The 26,417-nt window shown below is 40.5% G+C and overlaps 1 protein-coding gene across 1 annotated transcript in view; it reads right to left on the bottom strand.

Moving 5' to 3' along the window:
• Nucleotides 1–25,530, bottom strand: part of emsy (EMSY transcriptional repressor, BRCA2 interacting) — a gene marked incomplete at its 5' end in the record, with an annotated part of 95,300 nt that extends 69,770 nt beyond the window's left edge. Inside the window, 3 exons of the mRNA XM_080528247.1 lie at nucleotides 1,991–2,065; nucleotides 25,209–25,308; nucleotides 25,425–25,530. Coding sequence (XP_080384373.1) covers nucleotides 1,991–2,065; nucleotides 25,209–25,308; nucleotides 25,425–25,530 — 281 coding nt within the window. The remainder of the gene's footprint in view (nucleotides 1–1,990; nucleotides 2,066–25,208; nucleotides 25,309–25,424) is intronic.
• Nucleotides 25,531–26,417: the final 887 nt, after the last annotated feature.

Raw genomic sequence — 26,417 nt, 5'->3', positions numbered from 1 at the left:
TGGGATCATTGTCATGCTGAAAGACCCAGCCACGTTTCATCTTCAATGCCCTTGCTGATGGAAGGAGGTTTTCACTCAAAATATCACGATACATGGCCCCATTCATTCTTTCCTTTACACGGATCAGTCGTCCTGGTCCCTTTGCAGAAAAACAGCCCCAAAGCATGATGTTTCCACCCCCATGCTTCACAGTAGGTATGGTGTTCTATTAAACAGTAGGTATGGTGTTCTAATAAAGTTCTATTTTGGTTTCATCTGACCGTATGACATTCTCCCAATCCTCTTCTGGATCATCCAAATGCTCTCTAGCAAACTTCAGACGGGCCTGGACATGTACTGGCTTAAGCAGGGGGACACGTCTGGCACTGCAGGATTTGAGTCCCTGGCGGCGTAGCGTGGGAGATTATCAGTGGTCTTGTATGTCTTCCATTTTCTAATAATTGCTCCCACAGTTGATTTCTTCACACCAAGCTGCTTACCTATTGCAGATTCAGTCTTCCCAGCCTGGTGCAGGTCTACAATTTTGTTTCTGGTGTCCTTTGACAGCTCTTTGGTCTTGGCCATAGTGGAGTTTGGAGTGTGACTGTTTGAGGTTGTGGACAGGCGTCTTTTATACTGATAACGAGTTCAAACAGGTGCCATTAATACAGGTAACAAGTGGAGGACAGAGGAGCCTCTTAAAGAAGAAGTTACAGGTCTGTGAGAGCCAGAAATCTTGCTTGTTTGTAGGTGACCAAATACTTATTTTACAGAGGAATTTACCAATTAATTCATTAAAAATCTGACAATGTGATTTCCTGGATTCTTTCCCCCCATTCTGTCTCTCATAGTTGAAGTGTACCTATGATGAAAATTACAGGCCTCTCTCATCTTTTTAAATGGGAGAACCTGCACAATTGGTGGCTGACTAAATACTTTTTTGCCCCACTGTATCATTTACCGTATTGACCCGAATATAAGACGACCCTGATTATAAGACGACCCCCCTTTTTCAATAATTATTTTTGGTAAAATACTTTTTTTGAAGACCAAATCAAGAAGACCAAATAAAGAAAATAATTTGATTTGTATTCACATTGAATTAAACAATGTAGGTTATTTTTATCATCTTGGGGTATGGGCATACAATCGTTAGGTTTTTCAGTCACGTATTCACACACCCTCCTGTCAATCACCTGGAAGAGGCCGCTTTGCGGACGGCGATACGCTTTTCTCTGACTGTTACCATTCTTAAGCCGATCTTTTTGGGCTCGTCAACTTCTAACATTACACTCTGTAATATCATATTTCTTGGCTCCTCGACAGTTGTTTGATGCCTCTGCTTCATTGACCACCATGGTCTTAACATTGGCATCGTAACTCCTCCTCTGTTGTTTGTTAACTTGACCAACCACTTGAGCCACTTTTTTTCGAGCTGGTCCGAGTGTGTCTCTGCGGTGTCTCTCCGCGGGTGTGTGTGTGAGTGTGTCTCCATCTCTCCAGGCACCCGTCACTGGGGTGTGTGTGAGAGGGAGAAACACGGTGGCTCGCGTGGGGAACAGTCTTTTGGCGCCATACATTGTTGTGAATTAATATTGACGTGTAAAAGTCTAGGGCGCGAATATAAGACGATGCAACTTTTTCAGACTTTTTTCCAGGGAAAAAACCCTGTCTTATATTCGGGTCAATACGGTATATACCTAATACCGACATTAAAATAGATTGTATGCCTCTACAAATCATATTACACCAGGTAAAATCCGTCACAACTTGGAATAAATCGGACGGAGAACTTTAATGATAACTTTAATGAGTGTTAAGAATAATGTGGTATGCTGTGTTTCTCCTTCTCAGTTGTTAGAGCGTGGCCCTAACAACGCTTAGGTTGGGGGTTCCATACCCGCTGGGACATACTGACAAATGTATGCACTCACTGCATTTGAAGTCACCTTGGATAAAAACGTCAGCTAAATGGCATATATTATATCTAAACATGACAAATATAACTCACTGGTAGGCAATGGTGGTAAGGCGCTCATCGTTGACGGCCCTCCGCACCTCGGCACGGTGCCGCTCGGTGGAGATGCTGTGGGAGGGAGCAACACAACAGGGTTATTGGATAAAGAACAATAATGATTCTGTTCAAAGAAAAGGAACAGAGATTTAACAATTATAAATTCAACCAGCAAACATCACATTCACATCAGCAGCACAGCGGCAACTTTAAAGAGACAAAGTGAAGATTCCTTATGTGACAGCATCTAAACAACACAGCACCGGGAGAATGCAGGGCTCGACAGTGCGACTGTTTTGGTCGCATTTGCGAGTGAATATATTTCTGTGCGACTTGGAAATACATTCAATCGCACCAGTGCGACTAAAAGACTGCTGAACTACTGTCATGCGCAGTCAAACTTATGTGTATAAGCGATGAGGGAATGAAAACAGTGAACAGCAACGCGTGTCGAAGAAATGCTTCACGCGAGTCCTATATGCGCTTAAAATGCGCATAATGGGTATATGGGATACAGCTCTCATAGTTCGTAGCGCTGTGTTTTGTTAGCCGCTAGCTGCTAGCAGCGTTTGCTTCCGGTTTCATTACAAAGAGGTTAACCCTATATGTGCCTGACATCTAACAACATTCAAATGACTCTAACTTCATCTTTTTTCGGTTTTCAATGTATGACACATCATTTGAAAGCTTATGATCCGTAGTTCCAATCCACAACACGTTACATTTGAAAGTGTTTATGTAATTTTTTTACATTTGAAAGTGTTTTTTGTTTATATATATTTATATTATACAATTTACGAGTCATATTCTGGAATGTGTCTAAATGTTAAAGTTCCATAAGTATAAGCAAAATAAAGTAACAGTTTGTAAATAAATAGTAGCATTAAAAAAAAATAAAACACGAACCGTGAACCGTGACCCAAAAACCGAGGTTCATACCGAACCGTGGGCCAACTGAAATGAATATTCTTACTTCCCCTTTACATTGTGTGAGTCTCCATTTTTATTACGGCCAAGAGCCGGTTATGATCATTTTGATATGTTATGATTATGATAATTTGTTGTCGTTGTTGACGATAATTGCGCAATTTTCATTGTGCTACTGAAATTCTTGGTGTGCTACTAAATTTTTCAACATGGTAGCACAGTGCTACCTGGGAAAAAGGTAAGCGTCAAGCCCTGGAATTCCCAACCAGGATAATGCCACTATGCCCGCACTCCAAAACCAACTCTCAATCGGTAATCAATCAGCCAAAGCCGAAGTAATAAAAGTTGACAGGTCCCGTGATTTATCTCCAATGGTCACTTAGTTACCGTATTTTCCGGACTATAAGTCGCTCCGGAGTATAAGTCGCAGTAAAAAATGCGACATAAGAGGAAAAAAAACATATATAAGTCGCACTGGACTATAAGTCGCATTTATTTAGAAATATATTTCACAAAATCCAAGACCAAGAACAGACATTTAATCTGGAAAGGCAAGTTTATTCAACTACACAATAGCACACAGAACAACAGGCTGAATAGAAGTCCGGTATGTTAACATAACACATTAACAGTTATTCAGTTACACAATAGCATAAAGAACATACCTGGGAAGCTGAATAGGCTAAATGAACATAACAAGCCAGCGAGTCCAACAAGCAAGTTACCAGTAAGCAAGTTCACCAAGCTACCGTTTGCTTAGCTTCAACAAGCTAATGTTTTAGATAACTTCTTCAGGGGTATAGGAGCAGCATATAGTTGTCACAAGCCCAGAGCGGCCCAGAGCGCCCTCTGTCGGCTGTAGACGGTAATGTTTACTCCTTGGTTCATGTCAGTCAGTATGAAATTATATATACTGTATATTGACATATAAGTCACACCTGACTATAAGTCGCAGGACCAGCCAAACTATGAAAAAAAGCGCGACTTATAGTCCGGAAAATACGGTAATCTAATTCCATATGATCCTTGATCATTGCTATGGGGAAAAACATACAGTAAATACAAATCAAATGTTATTTGTTGTGTACATCACATGCAACCAGAATTATAGTGAAATGCTTTTGGATCTGGCTCCTCGATCAACAATACAATATAATATAGGCTAGTAATAATAAAATAGTGGCAATAGTAGTGCATAATAGGATTGGACCGTTTTACAGGGTCTCTAAAAAATAAATCAAAACAGTCATAAAACCAAACTTTTTAAAACATTTTTATTATTATTTTTAACATTTAATCACAACGTCATAAATTGCTATATATAATAAACGCCTTAAGAGTGTGTGGTTGAAGATGCCATGAAAGTGATTTTTGTAAACAATGTAATTTAAAGTTAATAGTAGTTAATAAATTAACTGTCTAAAAAGACGTGACAACTTCTCCTCAGAACGGAGAATTAGGGAACAGTGGGTGGATTCCCAGGCTACTTATGATCACACTGAGCGGTTTTTAGAATGTGGTTGGACTGGAAATCAATCCCATCTGGCAACACTGTTAGGGAAGCGAGTTGGTCCCGAAAATAAAGCAACTTCTTTATTTCGGATTTCGCATTTCGGTTTTCCGACAGAATGACAAGGGCGAGTCAGCAAATGTTGACAAGGTTGTGTGTAGGATTTGACAAGGAGATAGCTAAAGATGGAAATACTTCAAATTTACAGTACAGGCCAAAAGTTTGGACACACCTTCTCATTCAATGTGTTTCCTTTATTTTCATGACTATTTACATTGTAGATTCTCACTGAAGGCATCAAAACTATGAATGAACACATGTGGAATGATGTACTTAACAAAAAAGTGTGAAATAACATTATTATTAACACATATTATATTAAATATTATTATTATATATTTTATTAACAACAAAAAAGCAAAGGGTGGCTACTTTGAAGAATCTAAAATATAAGACATATTTAGAGTTATTTCACACTTTATTGTTAAATACATAATTCCTATGTGTTCATTCATAGTTTTGATGCCTTCAGTGAGAATCTACAATGTACCAAATAGTCATGAAAATAAAGGAAACGCATTGAATGAGAAGGTGTGTCCAAACTTTTGGCCTGTACTGTACGTCGCCATCTCGGTTGCTGTAACCCACTGGTGGCCTGAAAGTACTTGTATGCGTGTGTCACAAGCTCACCTTCAGAGAGCGCGTTTTAAGTCACGAGCCCTTCTGAAGACTGAAAGGGGAGCAAGCTTGTTTTTCTGGCAAAAAAACTAGAATAACCTTACGGACTAAATAGACTAATCTTGATGCAACTTTCAGGCCCACTGTAATGGGGTACATTGAAGACTGCCGTTGCGGTCTGTAGGATACAATACAAATGTTTTTTGGTAGCACGTAGGCCTGAAGAAGGTCTATGAAAGACCGAAAGATCGAGCAATAAAACATTGACTGCGTTTACATGCACACCATAAGCCGGTATTAAGCGGCTTATGCTCAATAAGCCGATTGGGCAAGTGTCATGTATGTGTCATGTTATGGCCATAAGCGGCTTCGGCAATAAGCCGCTTAAGACCCCTGGCTTACGCCTGTCCGAAGCCGCTTATTGTGACATGTAAACACCAAATTCGTGTCTTCTGGCCTTTACAACAATTGTTCATTCGAAAAGTGCTGAACTCTTTAATTCATAACCACTCCGGCGGCGGGAAAAAAATAAAATCATATTTGCCTACCTTATCGGAGCTACACATGGCGGAGTTGAATACATCGATAATGTTATTGTAATCCAAAGCGTCTGTTAGTTAGTTAGTTCAAAAGCCAAACGTGTCATGTTGTTGCTAAGGTTAGCATGCAGGCTAGCATGACAGGTTGTCGATGCTGTGGTCATTTCTCCTTCATTCATACGATATCCACACAATATCCTCCCACAATTATTTGTGGGAGGAAGTGTGTCTGCTCAAATCGCTCTGCTATCACGCATGCTTCTTCAACTCTGGGTACTTAATGAGCTGTGTAACGGATCCCCGTATATGAATGGCTTGAAAACGTACTGCTGGTATTTTACTTGTATATTTCTTTCCTTTTGCATGTTGGTACAATCATTAAACTGTGAAAGTCTGCATGTAATACGTTCTATAAACTAATAAAGTAAAAACTATGGCCTCATACGGCCTCTTTCTTAGCGTTATCCCTTTTTGTGACAAGAGCTATTCATAGTTTGCACGTGTCGTCACGGTATCATGGGAACGCCCACCTGGCGGGCAGAAAAAATATATTTCTTCCGCTGCATGCCAGCTATTTTATCAGGTTTTTACCAAGTAATTAGTTGTTTGACAAAATGCTGGATAGTTGCTGTGCAATCGGGTGCACTAACCGACGAGGAGACGACCCTGGGTTGTGCTTCTACAGAATTCCGTCAGAAAAAGAAAACCCAGAGGAGAAGATTGTGGATTTGTGCTATTAGTGTCTCAGTCCCTGTGGAGGGCAAACCATCAAAGTACATACGTCTCTGCAGCGAACATTTCGAAGATAAGTTCAAGTAAACACTGATTATTTTAATTATTTATGTACTTTAGCCACTTTACTCTATTATACTGAGCCAATTACCACCAGTGTTTCCCCTAGGTTTGCTGCCTTGGGGGGGTGGCATGGACCGTGGCATGGACCCCCCCACCCCCCTCCCCCCCAGGGGGTAAGACCCTGCGACATACCCATTGGCGTAGGGGACGGGCCCGCAAGCGACGCACCGCCTAGTAGGCTATATGCAGCCTTAAAATAAATGGGCCATTAGGGTCGAGAACCATCGGTTCTCAAGGCTACTTATGTGGTCTTGACTACCTGTCCATTTTCTCACCTGGTTCTTGCTCTCTCTCTCTCTGGTGTGCCGACACCATCCTGCTCTCTCTCCTTCTCTCCTTCTCTATCCACCTCTCTCCCTCTTTTGCTGTCAACCAAAAGGCAAACATAACAACCAGAGTATGTATAATCTAATAAGTGGTATAAATTGATCCATATCAATTTAGAACATAATTATAATTGAATATTGAATTGCTGTGGGCAATGCAGTCAGAGTCAGATATCATTTTGACTTTACTCTCACCTGAAAGAAAATCATGTCCAACTATAAAAAACAGACATTTCCAATGCTTCAATCCACTGTCCATGTACTGTAAATATTAGGGATGTCCCGATCCCATTTTTTCACTACCGATACCGATACCTGGGCTTCAGGTATCTGCGATACCGATACCGATCCGATATTAGTATTTATTGTTTTACTCCTGAATAATAACAAATACTTCCCCAGTATAGTCCACAACAACAGTTGGCTATTAAAGACTGCCAGCCTTTATTCAAGCAACAAAAACAGTACTCTGCAGTACTCAGTGACCAACTGGTTAAAACAATTTAAACAGCAGCATTCAGCATTGTAGAAAAAAAAAGAGTTACTGTCTGATTTCTAGTTTTAGTGCCTTCAGGTTTGTATTCTATTTATCTTCTCTTACAAATGGCAAATCAATATCAATTTAAAAGTGTAGCCCGCTGGTGAGACCAGAAACCAGTCGCAGAATCGAAGGAGTGTCAACAATATCTGGTTTTCGTTTTTTGTACTCAGTCCATATAATAAAAAACAGTTTAACCATCACTAAATACTTATAATCTGTGGATTGGATTAACTGTTCTCGTTTGTCGGAGGCTACCAGTAAGTGATAATGACTTGTAAACATACTCTCGTTTTAGGACGTGTTCAAAAGCAAGGACTGTGTGTTCATCTAGTTAAGATGGGAGTGGAGGTGAGGGAGCTGATGAACTGGGGCTGGGCTCCCAGAGAGGCAGCGCTAAACTGAAAACAGACGCGCAAACGGATGCATTCAGAATGTAGTTGTGTTTTTAGCATGTCCATGTTCTCTCAGTATGTTGTGATGATATAAAAACGCAGTTAGACGTTCCTAGCGATGTACCACTGTTAGCTGTTAGCCACTAGCAGCGTTTGTTGTTGTGGTTTGGTCAGTCACTTTTCTCCTGTCGCATTCCCATTCGGTGCACCAACATTCAAATACTCCTGTCGTCTTGAATTTCTTTCCGATTTCAATGTCTGACGCATCGTTTGAAAGCTTACCATCTGTAGTTATGTAAATAACCGAAAAATTACTTAAGCAAATGGTTTATGATTTCACCAGCTAGCATCATGACTAGGGCTGCAACTAACGATTATTTTGGTAGTCGACTAATCTGTCGATTATTTTTCCGATTAGTCGTGTGGCCGCGGCAGTGGCCGCGGTCTCCAGTGGCCGCGGGCTCCAGTGCATGTTGTACCTCACCTTCTCAAGTCTGCACACCTGTGAATGTCACCCTGTTGTCCAGTCTCTCTGGCTTAACATACGTTCCCATTGCAAATTCAAATAATGACTCATGAAATATTTGAATTTGGACCTTCCAAAACATTTAATACATACAATAATCAATCTCTGTTTCAATGAAACAAAATAAATAATAAATAAATTAAATAATACAAATGAAAGTGCAAATATAAACTTGGTAATGTGCAAATGTTTTAAAATAAAATAACAACTCAAAGTTTTGCCTTGCCAGCAACCAAGCAGTATGTTGATACATCAGGTTCTGGATTCACTACAATTGTCTTTATGAATGAGTTAACATTATTTATTTAAAATGATTGAGATCAAAACAATGTACATTGAATGAACAATACCGTTTAAATGCGTTTACGTTGCACTCATCTGATACACTGCAATACTAATGTATGAACACGTGAGGGCGCTATCATCACGGCCATATAGCAGAAACACTAGGCACGGCGCCATCTGGTGGTCAATCGTCGTCAGCACAACATCAGCTGCAGTTCCTGTAGTGCATTGCAATTACAAATGAACAGCGCGGCTCTGTATTATCGGCTCGTGTGTTTTTAATACGATGCGTCGACACTTAAATTCCACGTCGACGTCGTCGATTATGTCGACTAATCGTTGCAGCCCTAATCATGACATTGTCAGACTCATTACACACAGGTAGTCAACTCTCATGCCCGTGACCACTGACTACTACTGTTGTCATCACGTGAGTGACACGCCAGATCGCGCACGCGGATCGCAGCCTATTTTTTTTCTGGTGCGATCTGCGATCCAGCATTCAGGACCAATATCGCAGCGATATCCGATATCAATATCAGATCGGGACATCCCTAGTAAATATGCCATTATGGTATTACCATGAAGCCTAATTCTAGCAGAATAAGAAAGATTGTATATCTACTTTAAGTAAAATAATAAAGTGCATCCAGTTAGCTCTTTAGCTGGCAAGTGTGCAGCAGACTAGCTCATCTCATCACCTCTGAGCTAGCTAGCTAGCTTACTAGTTCTTTGACACTATTTACACACCATGGAACTATAGTCAGACACTTTCTAGTCACAATAATAACGGCCAATTTTAACCAACTTTCTCTGTCAGAACACTCAACACTTGTATTTGCTAACGTTTCAACTGTCTTACTTTCCATCTGCAGACATCCCACCTGGCAAAAACTCTCACGTCACGCGCACACACTCGCGCAAAATCTTGTATTATTCTCCAGCGCGGCACAGTGCGAAACGAAGTGTGGAGATAGGTTTGGCTATGCAAGACTACTGGCAGACTAACGTTACCAATGCTTGCCACCCGCCAGATTCGGGTTGGGTGCGCGGATATTTTAGCCTGCTTGTCAGATGTTTGGTGTTTACGTCCATAATAATTCATCTTTCTTGGGGAGGCGGTAGGGCTGCACGATTTGGGGGGAAAATCGAATTGCGGTTATTTGGACAGATATCGCGATTGCGATTAATTTGTGATTATTATTTTTTTAAATAGCAAAAAAAAAAAAAAAAAAAAAAAAAGGGAGTTTTGGTAAAGTGTGGCCATATCTCCGGCTAGGAATGTCGTATCAACGTGCAGTTTGTTTGTACGTCTTCAGGGGACTTAGAGGCTCCCTCCTCTAGCACCCCCACAGCCCGAGCTACGAGTGAAAGAACTAAACTTACATTGGGTTGCTTTAAAGTTGGGTTGCTTTAAAATCAAGCTTCAGATTAAAACATGTGATGGAGCATTACTAACCTGACTCAGGTGGTTTGTTTCACACAACCATCTAGGAAAGCTTAATTGGAAGCTGTTTGGAAAAGGGCAGGTACTTTCAAAAAATACTTGGCAGGTGATTGGATGAATCTATCTATCACCTATTTTCAGAGAGCATTACCACATGATACCATCAAACTATTAACTGCTCTAATTCTAATGCAAGGATGAGAACTTAAAAGATATGAATTGGGACAACATATTTATTTATGGTTTTTTTAAACAGCAACACCATTTTGTTTCTCTCAACAAGTGTCTTTTTTTTTTACGTTCATTGACGTTGACGTTCATTGACGTTGAATCCGACGCGCTGTATGACGTATCCCATACGGGTAGTGGTGTTTCTCAACCCTCTCCTCGGGGCGCCCCAGCCGCTCCACATATTTGATCTGTTCCACCACCAGCACACCTGATTCAACTAATCAAGTCCAAAGCAATTATGATTTGGACTTGATTAGTTGAATCAGGTGTGCTGGTGGTGGAACAGATCAAATATGTGGAGCGGCTGGGGCGCCCCGAGGAGAGGGTTGAGAAACACATAGTGAGTTGGACTTGTGATCGGAAGGTTGTGAGTTCAAATCCCGCCTGAAACCACACCACTACTAGTGTGCCCTTGAGTAAGGCACTTAGCCCTCAGTTACTCCAGGGGGAATGTCCCTGTAATTCGTAATTGTAAATCGCTTGGGATTAAAAAAGCGTCTGCTAAATGGCAAAAAAAAAAAAAAAAAAAACGCAGGCAAATCGCAGGCTTTGCGATTAGCTAATCGCGTCATTTCAAATCGCGATTTCGATTTAAAATCGATTAATCGTGCAGCCCTAGGAGGCGGGTGGTTCCGTTGGGGGGGCGCAATTTCAGCCCTCTGTATGTCTGTACATATATTGGATTGACAATAAAGCTGACTTTGACTATGACTAATTCTTCTATTTTTAGTCATTATCTTTGCATAATTGTTCTGACATGGTTTGTTTTTGTGAACGCTACCAGCTTGGAGTTGGTTGTGTCCGTCCTTTAGCCGGCTAGTTAACATTAGCATTATTGACCCATCCAGATCGAAAAAACAGATAACTGTCTGTACTTTTGTACGCTTTCATCCGGGCGGCAGTGTATGGGGAAGGATTCTCCACAAGATATATGTAAACATCACAGAACTGCAGCTCTGGCAGCGACTTCGCTGTTTTTAGTGATTGAAATACTGCGCTGTATATGGATCGCAAGTGTCCAAAATGTGTAGTTTGTTCACATATCTTTGTTTTTCTTCTTTTGAGAGGTGATCTAAATAATCGCTGCTTGAAACAGGTGGGAAAATTACAGGTCAGTGCTGCAGTTCTACGGAGTTTCCACTATGTTGTGCCCACCAGGGCTCTGCGCCAGTCACGTGACTGCAAACTATGAATTGCGCTACGAGAGCTTCATCATAACGGAAGCAGATAAACAAAACACGCACATTTGGCTTAAAGCTCTTCTCAATAAAAGTCAGAATGTATACTCACTAGTTGGTGGCAAAAGGCCTCTATACATAGTTCCAATAAAAGCCACGGATATCCAATTCAATAACATATACATCACATATCAAAATTAGTCCTGTAATAAGTAGGTTACAAATATACAAATGTACGGCAGGTTAATTAACTTAAAATAATACGCTTTTCTTGGGGTTATTTACAAGCTGACTGATCACTGACCGCACCATGCCTTTGCAGAACATATAAATCAGTGGTTCTCAACCTTTTTTGGGCCAGCGCCCCCCTGTCCATTATCCAGGCCTCTTACCGCCCCCCCCCCCCCCCCAATCAAAAAAAGTAGGCTTATTTTCTTCCCTAAATATTAATGTTGACTAATATTCTGTGTTATATAATTTAAAAAGTTTATATTAATATATTAATATATATTAATAATATTTATTCATTTTTGATTGGACTTTGGGGGGGGGGGGGGGGGGTGTCACAATATGGCGGCAAACGCTAGGGGGCTATTAGTTTAATATTTTATTTAGTATTCTATGGTATTATTTTCATAAACTGACCACTTCGAATTTCTCATATCAAAACATATCAAAACATAACAAAGTTCCAAAGTTCAGAGCTCTGCGCTCTGGGAGCGCTCAGAGATGGGCGCTCTGACTGAAAACACGGTTTTGTCCGAGCGAACTGACCGTTCGTGCATTTACGAACGTATCCGTAATAACACTGATGACAGCTGATCAATACAAAAGACGCTGCAGCTGATGCGTTCGTTTCCAGGACATCACAAGAGGAGCAAGATATCACAAAAAAACGATCGTATATTTTAGTTTGCAAACACATCACAATGCTAACCTCAGAATGGCACTAGGGATAACATCCACAACAACACTTAACAGTAATATATTTATGTAATATACTGTGATGAACCTGCGTGGGGAGGGGACATTCGTTGCTGATTTCTCTAGGTTCGATTATTGGTAAGCGACAGAGAACTTTCAGGACTGGTTCATTATGTGCAATATGACAACCCTAGTCGTCTTATCTGTACAGTATAGTATAGTGGATAGTGTACATAGCCTTTATTTATGTAAACCAGCTCTTTTCCCTTCTTGTTTTTTTCGTTTTTTTTCGTTTTTCTTTCCTAGCACCAGGGGAGCCACCCCTCCCAAATTTCGTTGTTTGGTACCTGTACTACAGTATAGCAATGACAATAAAGACCATTCATTCATTCATTACGATCGCTTTTTTGAGATAGGTTGTTCCTGCTGTGATGTTCTGGTATGGTGGTATGGTATTAGCACTCATTTTAACTAAATTAAATAAGCTGTATTGAAAGGAAGCGAACGAAGCGAATGCAACAATTACAATGAGCCCACAAACTGTAACATATGTCACTCAAGCATAGCCGACAAGGAAAACACTCATAGAAGTTGGGCATTGGTCAACATGATGTTACAGATGGGATGAACCGGGGTTCTTTCTATCGTAGCATAGTATTGCAATTTCTGCACTGTACATGAACTGTCAAGATTCTTCTACAATGCAGCTTACCCAGACACATTGGAAACTATCAAAAGCTCTGCCTTTGCTAGCTGAGTTTTTAGCTTCTCCATCTTCTTGATGACACTCACTTTTATTTTTTGGGGCGCTGCGCTACGTGTGTCTGCGTCACAGAGCCCGGCCAAGTTCAGAGCGCTCAGAGATGGGTGCTCTGACTGAAAACACGGTTTGTCCGAGCGAACTGACCGTTCGTGCATTTACGAATGTGCCCGTAATAACACAGCTGTTTTTCATGAGAAAAATACTTTATGCGTGAACGCCCCCCAAGAACACCTCAACGCCCCCCTTTTAAAAATATTTGCTCCAGCGCCCCCCGATGTTGTCTGAACGCCCTCTGGGGGGCGGTACCGCCCCCGTTGAGAAACGATGATATAGATCAGGGGTCGGCAACCTATGGCACGCGTGACAGCTTAAACAGTGGCACGCAAGCAATAAGTGCGAGAATGGGAGAATGTTTATTTATTTATTTTTTATGTTTGCGTTCGTAAATTCGCGTCCATTTTAACCTCCATTGGCTAAAAGCTGTAATTTTGGCAATACAAGTGTTAACATGTCATTTTATGAAGTTTTAATATGTTTTCAGGCGAGAAAGTAACCATATATATTCCCAAAATGTGTCCAGTTTATCAAAATAACCTGTTTATATATCTGATCTGACGGTTTTTTCGTGTTCTGTTCGCTAGCTGCGTTCGTAAATTCGCCCTGGAAATCTGATCAGCACTCATGGAATGCCTCTTGTCCAATCAAATTACCTGGTCCCTTTATGACGTTGAACCCAGTGTGCGGTTAGGTGGCTAAGCTGCGGGAAAGTTTTGGACCAGTTTGTCTGTTACTTAAAGTGACCAAGTACCACCCCCAGATAATGGAGTTGAGCAAAGGAAAACAGGGCCAGGGATCACATTGATTGTTAGGACTGTTTACATGGCTTTGCATACATAGCTCTTTGCTAAAAAAAAAAATATATGTTTGTTGTGGTTGGAATAAAATAATAAAATGTAAGTAACAACCAAATAATTATATAAATATAAATTATAATTCATACAAGTAAGACCCTTGTATAATCACCATCCAGTTAGGGCTACTTATTAAAATGATAACCATAGGGAGCGCAGTTAGCAACTTTGTTAGAAATTGAGCGCACCAATTTGCTTAAAGTTGTGCTACGCATCACAACGTTTTAGTTGTCTTAGATGTTATGTTGGTCATTTTGTTCAAGTTTCAGTTAGTTGACTGTTAGGCCTGTTTATTTAGCATACATGGCTTTGCATACATGAGATGAGATGATGAGATGAGATAACGTTTATTGCCATTTATGCATACACATTAAGCATACACATATAGGAATTTGATTTGGCGTTACAGTAAGAGCATTTCTAAATGCAAGATTCAAGATTCAAGATTCAAGAATGCTTTATTGTCTGTCACAGAGTGACAGAAATTCTCCTTTGACAGGCAGAAGTGCAGCTCAAGAATACAGTTTCCACATTAAAACACACATAGGTCACATACATTAATACATACAATAAAAACAGACAGATATAACAGTGTTTATGTAGTGCCTATTTAAAAGTCTAGTCATTTAAAAATAATAGTAATAAAAACAGTATTATGATTTAAAAAGCTAAAATGCTAAAATGCAGTGTGCTTCCTATTTTAAAATGTTCAGGGCGGTGGTTGCAGTGGGAATGAATGATTTTTTATATGTGTTTTTCCGGGCCAGTGGAGTTCTATAACGGCGGCCTGATGGAAGTGGCTGAAATGATTGCAATGCAAACAAAACAACACAGGACAGACAGCAGTGCAGACAGAACACAACAAACTGTAAAACCATAGCTGCCATGTGCGGCGCCACATACATAGCTCTTTGCTGAAAATTGTTGTTCATGTTGTGGAATAAAATTGCAGATCTGTTGGTCTGTTTGGTTTGGTTTGATGTCGAGTCATAATTAATGTTGATATTGTGGTTGGCACACTGACTAACAAGAAAATAAAAAAATGGCACTTCATATAAAAAAGGTTGCCTACCCCTGATATAGATTATATTTTTCACGGTACACTTGTGGACCCTAACCCTAACCCAATAATACGATACTCATCGCAACTTCGTAGTTTGTACACTATGATGGCCACACGCATGGGAAGAGGCACTGGGGCACGTAGGCTACCTTATTAACGGAATGAGACATGACCGGTTCCATCAACACGCACAGTTTGTTTGGGGGATGGTGCGTCGAAAACGACACACCTCAGTGACCATATGAAAATTGGTGAGATAACCAGCCTTGAATAGACTCGATACGGTTCTCCTATCGAGACTGACAGACCCAGAAGCAAAGTTCGGGAAATAACGCACGGTTTCATTTTCATGCAATGAATTTAATATACCCAGACAAGGTCATGCGCGCAGCGGGAGAGAGAGACGCATTTTCTAGCTTAATAACTCTGCATCCCAGTGTTTACGTTGAAAGGACTGGATGGGTGTTTCCAATCAAACGTGGGAATATGAAAACTATGAATACAGGGCTTGACGCTTACCTTTTCCCCAGGTAGCACTGTGCTACCATGTTGAAAAATGTTGTAGCACACCAAGAATTTCAGTAGCACAATGAAAATTGTGCAATTTTCGTATGACGACAACAAATTATCATAATCATAACATATCAAAATTACCATAACCAGCTCTTGGCCGTAATAAAAATGGACTCACACAATGTAAAGGGGAAGTAAGAATATTAATTTCAGTTGGCCCACGGTTCGGTATGAACCTCGGTTTTTGGGTCACGGTTCACCGTTCGGTTTTTTTTATATATATTTTTTAATGCTACCATTTATTTACAAACTGTTTTTTTACTTTATTTTGCTTATACTTATGGAACTTTAACATTTAGACACATTCCAGAATATGACTGGTACAGGGCTCGACATTAAGGCTTGTCCGCTTGTCCGGGACAAGTACATTTTATGTTCGGACAAGTGGACTTCCTCCTGCAGTTGTCCGATGGACAAGTCAAAACTAAAAAAGAAATCAATATGTATTAATATCTGCAAAACATTAATTCCTCCTTCCGATCTGAATAGTAAAAAAAAAAAATATTACAAGCAAAGCGATGCCGCGCCTCATTCTCGCTGAGGCTATTTCAGTCTCTCGTAGTTCGTTATCGTCGATGTTATAGAGTAGTTCATTCATAGTTCATAAATTCGCTCAGAGCGCCAGAGCGCACACTGCGTTCAACGTCATAAAGAGACCAAGTAATTTGATTGGACAAAAGGCATTCCATGAGTGCTGATCAGATTCCAGAGCGAGTTTACGAACGCAGCCATAGTGTAGCCTGCGTTGTGGGACGCCTGTCACTAGTGCCATTCGTGTGAACGCGTATTCGCTTCTTCTCAATGCCGCTTATTTTCATGTAGTTCGATGCGATCGTATATTTTAGGTTTGAAGTTTTAAGACTAGCACACCGCAATGCGAACTTCAGAATGACACTAATGATAGATTTCTCAATTTGAATATAGGATACTATCCAAAAGCTAGCAAATAGGATTGCTTCCATTGGGGAGGGACTATAGTTACAAACATGTTTTGTAAGTATTCCTAGATATTCATCCCTTTTGTGGCCAATCTTAATCTAAAAGGGTTAGGGTTAGGGTAATCACTGATTACCCCATCGTAACAATTTTAAATAATTACAAAATATTGTTTAATGAATACATTTGAAAATTAAGGATACATCATTATCAAATCAATAGTAGTCAAATGTGTTATTTGCATACACATACACTCACTGGCCACTTCATTAGGCACACCTTGGGGTTGGACCCCCGCTTTTGCCTTCAGAACTGCCTTCATTCTTCGTGGCATAGATTCAACAAGGTGCTGGAAACATTCCTCAGAGATTTTGGTCCATATTGACACTATAATATCACGCAACAGCCCGTCTGGCACCAACAACCATGCCAGGTTCAAAGTCACTTAAATCACCTTTATTTCCCATTCTGATGCTTGGTTTGAACTTCAGCAGATCGTCTTGACCATGCCTAAATGCATTGAGTTGCTGCCACATGATTGGCTGATTAGATATTTGCGTTAACAAGCAGTTGAAAAGGTGTACCTAATGAAGTGGCCGGTGAGAGTATAATAAATTATTATTAATATTTATTGCTTTTTCAAAATCTTTGGATTTGGACAAGTAACTTGAGTTCTCGGACAAGTACAAGATAAGTTCACTTGTCCGAAGGACAAGTACCTGAAAAAGCTTAATGTCAAGCCCTGCTGGTATATTGTATAGTGTTGTTCCGATACCGATACTAGTATCGGCATGGCCACCGATACGCACAAAAATGCTGGTATCGGTATCGGCGAGTACTAACAAATAATAACACCCGATACGATTGGACAAGAGGCATTCCACGAGTGTGGGTCAGATTTCCAGAGCGAGTTGACGAACGCAGCCGATGAACCCCAGCCGTAACTAGCTAGCTGACTGCTTGTCATTTCCTTATTTTGAGCTGCGTTCGGTGTCGTACTCCTGTGCCGTCGGAGCGCGTTAGCGAACAGGTGAGTCAGCCTCGGTGGGTGAAGGAGCGGTGTCCATACGTAGTGATTGTGTTGTCTGCTGTCAGAAGATATTGAGCTCATTTGGCTACAATTTGTGTTAGCTAACGTGAGTTAGCTTCCGTAGCTAAGCTAGCTAGCGCTGTTTCAAGTTTACCTATGATGAGTCAGTGTCCGGATATGATATTATGATATGCTCTCTGGTTTATATTGCAACTCATTTGCAGCAAAGCTAATAATGCCATGAAACAATAGCTTGTTAGCTAGCTAGGTATGCACATTATTCACTGTTCAGGTTGACGTACTGTAGTAAAGTGTGTGTGTGTGTGTGTGTGTGTGTGTGTGTGTCTCTCTGTGTCTCTGTGTCTCTTTCTCTCTCTCTCTCTCTCTCTCTCTGCCTCTCTCTCTCTCTGCCTCTCTCTCTCTCTGTCTCTCTCTCCCTCTCTCTCTCTCTCTCTGCCTCTCTCTCTCTGCCTCTCTCTCTCCCTCTCTCTCTCTCTCTCTGCCTGCCTCTCTCTCTCTGTCTCTCTGTCTCTCTCTCTGCCTGCCTCTCTCTCTGCCTGCCTCTCTCTCTCTCTGCCTCTCTCTCTGCCTGCCTCTCTCTCTCTCTCTCTGTGTCTCTCTCTCTCTGTCTCTCTCTCTCTGTCTCTCTCTCTCTCTCTCTCTCTCTCTCTCTCTCTCTCTCTCTCTGTGGTATCGGATCGGTACTCGGTATCGGCAAGTACTGCACGGTCAGGTATCGGTATCGGGATCAAAAAATGGTATCGGAACAACACTAATATTGTATAATATAAATATATAGAAACAAAAAACACTTTCAAATGTAAAAAAATTACATAAACACTTTCAAATGTGACGTGTTGTGGATTGGAACTACAGATCATAAGCTTTCAAATGATGTGTCATACATTGAAATCCGAAAAAAGAGGACGAAGTTAGAGTCATTTGAATGTTGTTAGACCTCAGGCACATATAGGGTTAAACTTTGGCTGTGTTCGGAATGGTATACTAGCATACTGCATACTAGCATACTCAATGAGTATATACTGCATACTGCCTACTAAATTCATAATAAGTATGTGAAAACCAGCCGACCATTTACACTGTATGCATACTGCCTCCCAGAATGCATTTCGCAGGGAACGGCGAATTTAAACCTCCATTTTAAACCTCCATTAGCTAAAATATGTAATTTTGTTAACATGTCATTTTATGAAGTTTTAATATGTTTTCCCAAAATGTGTCCAGTTTACCAAAATAACCCGTTTATATATCTGATCTGACGATTTTTTGCGTCTTCTGTTCGCTAGCTGCGTTCGTAAATTCGCCCTGGAAATATGATCAGCACTCATGGAATGCCTCTTGTCCAATCAAATTACCTGGTCCCTTTATGACGTTGCACCCAGTGTGCGCTCCGGCGCTCTCAGAGCTATTTTACGAACGCACCCTACGTTGCTTACCTTCACTCACTCGACAGAAATATCGTAACATAATTACAACACGTTGTAAAATGATTTGGGGGGCCAATATCTTTAGCTAGCTCAAGTAACTAGCTTACTATATTGTTGTCTTAACAGTTGGTAAAATAACATGATTAAAATAAATATATATGTGACATGACGTCATCGCTTTGCTATGGAGGCGCAAACGGGAAAGGCTTGAAAAAAGCGTTCAAACTTTTTCTGAGCAAAAAATCTGATTTCTTTTTTTTGTCATCAGACACAAGTTAAGGTTTTGAACTACCCACTCGTTATTTTTTCGAGCAGTTTTACGATAGTTAAATACGTGTACTTAATCAACAAAATAAGCTTATTTTTAGCCTGATTTCTCCCGGGAAATCCTCAGTTGTGGGAGTGGATAAACTGGTTCCAGGTTTTTTCTCATTGGTCGATCGATTTGGCTACGAGAAGCACTCGTGCTTGTTTGTTCACTGCACTAAGACTCGTAAGGTAAGATCTTCTATTTTATGTACATAGCGAATTTGTTAGTTAAGTTAGTTGTTAGTTACTAGTTGAAACCAGTGTGTTCGTGTATTTAGACATGTCTTTATTATTACCCACTAGCAACTAACTGAAACCAGTTGTCTGCAAGCTGAACCTTCGTCTATTAGCATGCTAGCAGCATTGTTGTAGCTCGGTATTCTGTCTACGTTGTAAGTACGGTTAGTATGTCTACGTTGTAAACGTTGTGTGTAAGACTCATGTTCAGTGTGTAATACTGGAATACTGTAACATGTCAAGTGTAATAGATTACAGAAATGTTAAAAGTTTAAAAACATGTGTTCCTTTCTTTGTTATGAACGAGCTAGCCGCTTTAGTAATTATCATTGTCATGTATTTTATGAACATGGTATGGTAGTATTTTATGAATATGGAGTGCCAGTAACTGTAGGCAATATTTTAATGTACTATCTTCCTTCTGTTGCAGCTTTGATGCCCCCCACCCCACCAGACACAGCAGCTCAACAACTCACTGGCAATATTTTGTTGAATAACAAGAACAGTTGGGCATTTTGAACTGTGTCATGATTTATTATCTATTGATAGTCAATTCACAGACCTTGCATGCTTACCTGTGTATAGTCTGTTGTATGTTCTCAGTTGTTGCCCTCAGTTCCAACTAGGGATGTCCCGATCCGATACTGATATCGGATATCGCCGCGATATTGGTCCTGAATGCTGGATCGCAGATCGGACCAGAAAAAAAAAGGCTCCGATCCGCGTGCCCGACAACAGTAGTATCCAGTGGTCACGTGCATGACCAGGGCTCGATAGTGCGACTGTTTTGGTTTTCATTTGCGAGTGAATATATTTCTGTGCGACTTGGAAATACATTCAATCGCACCAGTGCGACTAAGAGACAGCTGAACTACTGTCATGCGCAGTCAAACTTATGTGTATAAGCGATAATGAGGGAATGAAAACAGTGAACAGAAACGCGTGTCGCAGAAATGCTTCACGCGAGTCCTATATGCGCTTAAAATGCGCATAAGCTCTCATAGTTCGTAGCGCTGTGTGCTTCCGGTTTCATTACAAAGAGGTTAACCCCATATGTGCCTGACGTCTAACAACATTCAAATGACTCTAACTTCGTCATCTTTTTTCGGATTTCAATGTATGACACATCATTTGAAAGCTTATGATCCGTAGTTCCAATCCACAACACGTTGCATTTGTTGCTTTAATAAAGGCTGGCAGTCTTTAATTTAACTGTTGTTGGTGTGGACTGGGGAGGTATTTGTTATTATTCAGGGGTCAAAAAATGTATACAAATATCGGATCGGTATCGGTATCGCAGATACCCGAAGCCCAGGTATCGGTATCGGTATCGGTAGTGAAAAAGTGGGATCGGGACATCCCTAGTTCCAACTATACTTGTACTTGAAACTTGAAACTGAACTATAAGGCTGGACATTGACTACTGAGCACTACACTATTTCCAGCACAAGACATCAGCAAATTACTCTTAATGCCTCCATAATAATAAGCTGGCTAATTAGCTACAGTAATAACATTGCTAGGTGATAATGTTAGCAATAGCTAGCTAAGTACTGTAAACTTCTCTTTGAAGTCTATCTGACCCAGTGACTAACACTAATGTTTGCACACTGATTGTACTTTGCACAGCTTGTCGCACTATTGTTCTGCTGTAGTGCGACTACCATCACTTATACTTATCACTTTATTACTTATTATTGTGACTATGTACCTTGTTGAAGAACCAAAGCGAAATATTTTTATTCTTGTGTACTGTAAAATAAATTCTGATTGAAGACTTTTTTGTATCATTAAAAGACAGTAACAATAACAGTTACAACAACCATAAATAATAATAAGCTGGGTAATTAGCTTAGGTAATACCTTGCTAGGTAATAATGTTATAGCTGTATAACTATAGCTGTCTGACCCAGTTACTAACACTGACAGGTATTGACAGCTGATAGCTGTCAATCTAGAGGGGGAGTGGTTGGGGGTGGGGTTAACCAGCTATTGTTACCACCCATTACCTGCCTGTGTGAAGGTGTGAAAAAGTCCAAAATCTTTGAAGGCCGTTTTCTCAGGATTTAGTTTTCAGGGTTAACAAGTTTCAAATACTCATGTCGTCTTCAATTTTTTCCCAATTTCTATGTATGACACATCATTTGAAAGCTTGCAATCTGTAGTTTAAGCATATGTTAAGTATACAAAATATATATTAGTATATAAAATACAGAAAAATGACTTTGCCCCCTCCATGATCATTCCACCACATCCCGTCACATATGAGCAATAAGATATCGTGGGCAAGCACTACAACCAACTTGTCCGTCTGAAGCTACAATACTGGGATCATTCGTGATTGGGCTACAAGCAGTCAAATACTAGGTGAACATGTGTGTAAGACACAAATAAACTTGGATTTCATGCATTTCAAGTGGCATATTTGTAATCATGACGACTAGCCTGGTCTAAGAATGCATTTCACCATGTTAATTCCCAGTATAGTGAAAATACCACCGCTCATCCGTGATCAGACTTAGCTGGGGTGCTGCAGCTGAAGAGTATCAAATAGAGTGCAAGAAAGCAGCATCTGCACACTCAAATCTGTGCAAAAAACAATGTTTATTGCAAGCTTTCGGTTCCCAGGCTATCGGACAATGTAAACAAAAGCTGTATGACAAGTTTGTATGATCATCTGTAACATCATGTTGACCAATGCCCAACTTCTATGAGTGTTTTCCTTGTAGGCTATACTTGAGTGACATATGTTTCAGTTTGTGGGCTCATTGTAATTGTTGCGTTCGCTTCGTTCGCTTCCTTTCAATACAGCTTATTTAATTTAGTTAAAATGAGTGGTAATACCATACCACCATACCAGAACATCACAGCAGGAACAACCTATCTCAAAAAAGCGATCGTATTGTAATAAACCAGTCCGGAAAGTTCTCTGTCGCTTACCAATAATCGAACCTAGAGAAATGAGCTACGAAATACGAATGTCCCCTCCCCTCGCAGGTTCATCACAGTATATTACATAAATGTATTACTGTTAAGTGTTGTTGTGGATGTTATCCCTAGTGCCATTCTGAGGTTAGCATTGCGATGTGTTTGCAAACTAAAATATACGATCGCTTTTTTGTGATATGTTGCTCCTCTTGTGATGTCCTGGAAACGAACGCATCAGCTGCAGCGTCTTTTGTATTGATCAGCTGTCATCAGTGTTATTACGGGACAAAACCGTGTTTTCAGTCAGAGCGCCCATCTCTGAGAGCTCCCAGAGTGCAGAGCTCTGAACTTTGGAACTTTTATGTTTTGATATGTTTTGATGACAAATTTGAAGTGGTCAGTTTATGAAAAATAATACCATAGAATACTAAATAAAATATTAAAATAATAGCCCCCTAGCGTTTGCCGCCATATTGTGACACACACACACACCCCCCCCCCCCCCCCAAAGTCCAATCAAAAATGAATAAATATTAGCATCATAAAACAGCAATTTGGAGAAATGCAACACCAGCACACTTAAAAAAACTAACAATGTTAGTTGTAATGTACAGTTCTGCAGCCTACTGTTTGTTCTGCATCGGACATGTGTGAAATTGCTGCTGTTCCGTAGCAGTCTGTTTGTATTCTCTGATGTTGTCGGAGTTTGTTTAACACTCAGAAACAGCATTTTTATTCACATTCACATGGCTTTTCTGCTCTCTGGTAAACTAATGATAATGATATTCCAACTGCCCAGTTAAATCCAATCTATTATTTGGCATTCAGTGACATGCTTTTTAAATTATATAACACAGAATATTAGTCAACATTAATATTTAGGGAAGAAAATAAGCCTACTTTTTTTTGATGGGGGGGCGGTAAGAGGCCTGGATAATGGACAGGGGGGCGCTGGCCCAAAAAAGGTTGAGAACCACTGGTCTAAACTGTATTTTAATAACATAACAATATGCTGATAGAACATCAACATGCTAAAAACACATAACTACACATAATTAGATGATCACACAGTCCTTGCTTTTGAGCACGTCCTAAAATGAAAGTATATTTACAAGCCATGTATCACTTACCGTTAGCCTCAAACAATAACAATGAACCTATTCCACAAAGTATATAGCCATTTCACGCGAGTGGTTTATGGTTTCACCAGCTGGCGTCAACCCATTATGCACATTTTAAGCGCATATAGAACACGCGTGAAGCATTTCTGCGACAAGCGTTTCTGTTCACTGTTTTCATTCCCTCATCGCTTATACACATAAGATTGACTGCGCATGACAGTAGTTCAGCAGTCTTTTAGTCGCACTGGTGCTATTGAATGTATTTCAATAGTCGCACAGAAATATATTCACTCGCAAATGCGACCAAAACAGTCGCACTGTCGAGCCCTGGAATATGCCAGTTATTTCCATTAATCCGTTCCATAAATTCCCATGTTTGTTCGGGATATGTTTTCCGGTCACTGTGTCATGTGTTTATACAGCATGGATGTTACGTGCCTAATGCCTTTGATGCGCCTTTTTCTCCGCTGGAAATAACTGGCGGCTGGTCCATGAAATATTAGGTCCGTTAAAAAATTTGCTAAAATAAAATAGCCCGTCTAGCAATCATTTTAAGCTCAAACAGATAATAGGCTAATATTTCATGGACCAGCAATAACGGAGGACTATGTTGGAAACAAGCATTATGGCTTAGCTGTAGGTTAACGCCGCTCAACGACCACAACCAAGCTACCAACACTAACGTTACCATAGTAACAACTATTGTCCCTCCCGCCGAATCGGATTATGCCAAATGAACATGTAAACGGAATACGCCAGTTGCTACAGCCATGTAAACACCATAAGAGTTTTGAGTAGCTGCTTCTTTTCATTCCATTTGATACTCTTCAGTTACAGCACTATGTCTGATTACAGATGAGCGGTGGTATTTTCACTATTTTGGTAGCGCGTCAGACACATAGTAAACAAGGCCCTCCTCATTCTCTCGTAGAGAGAAACGTTTGTTTGCAGTTAGTCGCTACATTTTGTCAACAAAAAAACACATTGCAAGAAACAACATCGGATGGCTCATTGGATCAAGGATCATATGGAAGCAGATGAACTAAGTGACAATCGGAGATAAATCACGGGACCTGTCAACTATTATTACTTCGGCTTTGGCTGATTGATTACCGGTTGAGAGTTGGTTTTGGAGTGCGGGCATAGTGGAATTATCCTGGTTGGGCATTCTCCCGGTGCTGTGTTGTCTAGATGCTGTCACATATGGAATCTCCGCTTTGTCTCATTTAAGTTGGTGCTGCGCTGCTGATGTGAATATGATGTTTGCTGGTTGAATTTCCCTTCGGTCTATGGATGTGTCTTAAATGCACAGATTAATGTATTGTAGTGGTATAGTATAGGGCTCCATTATTTGAAATTGGTGGCCCAACAATGTAATTTTGAATCCTGGTTAACCGAAAACCTGTGGTAATTTTCGTTAACGATTTTTCCGTTAAAAAAAAGGATACCGCCCATCCCTAGTGCATAAGGGAGTTGGGTACACAGCAGCAGTAATGGTTGTATTAGTAATGATAGTAATACAATGTCAAAAGCTTACCTGAGGACTTTAGTGAGCTCTCCGAGGAGGTCTTTTTTGTCCGTAGTGAGGTCTCCCTGGGCTCGCAAAGCACTGATCACTCCAGCATACGCCTCCAGCTCTGAAAACACAGAAATAGACAAAAAACTGTTTTCACTTCGATGGCGTCCACACAAAAACATGTCACCTAAGACAAGCCAAACAGTACCGTGAGAGGAGAAGAGGCCGGGATCTTACCAAGTTTACGGAGGATTCTCTTACACTCATCCCTTCCGAGGTCGAGGAGGGTGGGCCACACCACAGGCATGGTGCCGGCCAGCTGAGGTTTCTCCTGCTGAATCATGAACTATATCGACAGTGAGGAGATATCATGGGAGGAGAAAGCATGACAGAATGTGTCATCATCTGGATATCTTATTATCCATGTTACATTGGATAACATTTTTCATAAATGGAGTTTCTCCCCTTAGTTTCGGAATAATTTGTGCTAGAAAGAATCATAACAGGGTCCATCTCATCTACAAATGGCCCTACTAGAAGCATGACGTTTCAGCTGTGTCTGAGTAATTTAGCTAGGCAAATTGACTCAACTAACGTTGTCACATAACGTTGAGCGTAGAATGGTGCCATCAAGACATCTGACAGGCTAAGGCATTAGCTAGCTTTAACTGCAGTCATGGTCCTTACTCGCTAGACAGCTGAGATGGTTTAGTCTGCACAACAATAACAGACCAAGCCGAAGCCATCAAGAATGCACCACATCTCAATTTAAAACAACAAAAATATATTAAAAATAACAGAAAATCTACATTTTGATCAATGGCTGCATAGCTCCTCTTAAGAATCAAAATCTCAAATTGTACAGGCATCACGTAAATTTGAGCCAGCAAGCTAACGAAGCTACTCGGCCAACAAACCAGGAGCTGTTTCATTAGATTTACCATGCAGTGCTTGAGACGAGTGCAACGTCTTGATGGCAGTCCTGATTGACAGGATCCAGGGTTTTTTACATATTAATCCAAAAACAGCAGCGTCCTCTAAAGTATGACAAAATATGAATGTTTATCTACTGGGAAGCCACAACAGCTCCCTCTTAGACCTTCAGTTCCGCCATGATTGATCAACGCCAAAACACTCGGGGCCTGAGATTATGCTGTTTTAAGACTCGCCTGATAAATCTGGCAAAAGTATTTGAGAATATCATCGTGAGTTGTGTCAAATATCCGAATA

The sequence above is a fragment of the Nansenia antarctica genome (assembly GCF_963989245.1).
Source record: "Nansenia antarctica genome assembly, chromosome: 4".
NCBI classification, from domain to species: Eukaryota; Metazoa; Chordata; class Actinopteri; order Argentiniformes; family Microstomatidae; genus Nansenia; species Nansenia antarctica.
Note: the sequence above shows the minus strand (reverse complement) of the source record. Positions and strands in the feature narration are given on the sequence as shown.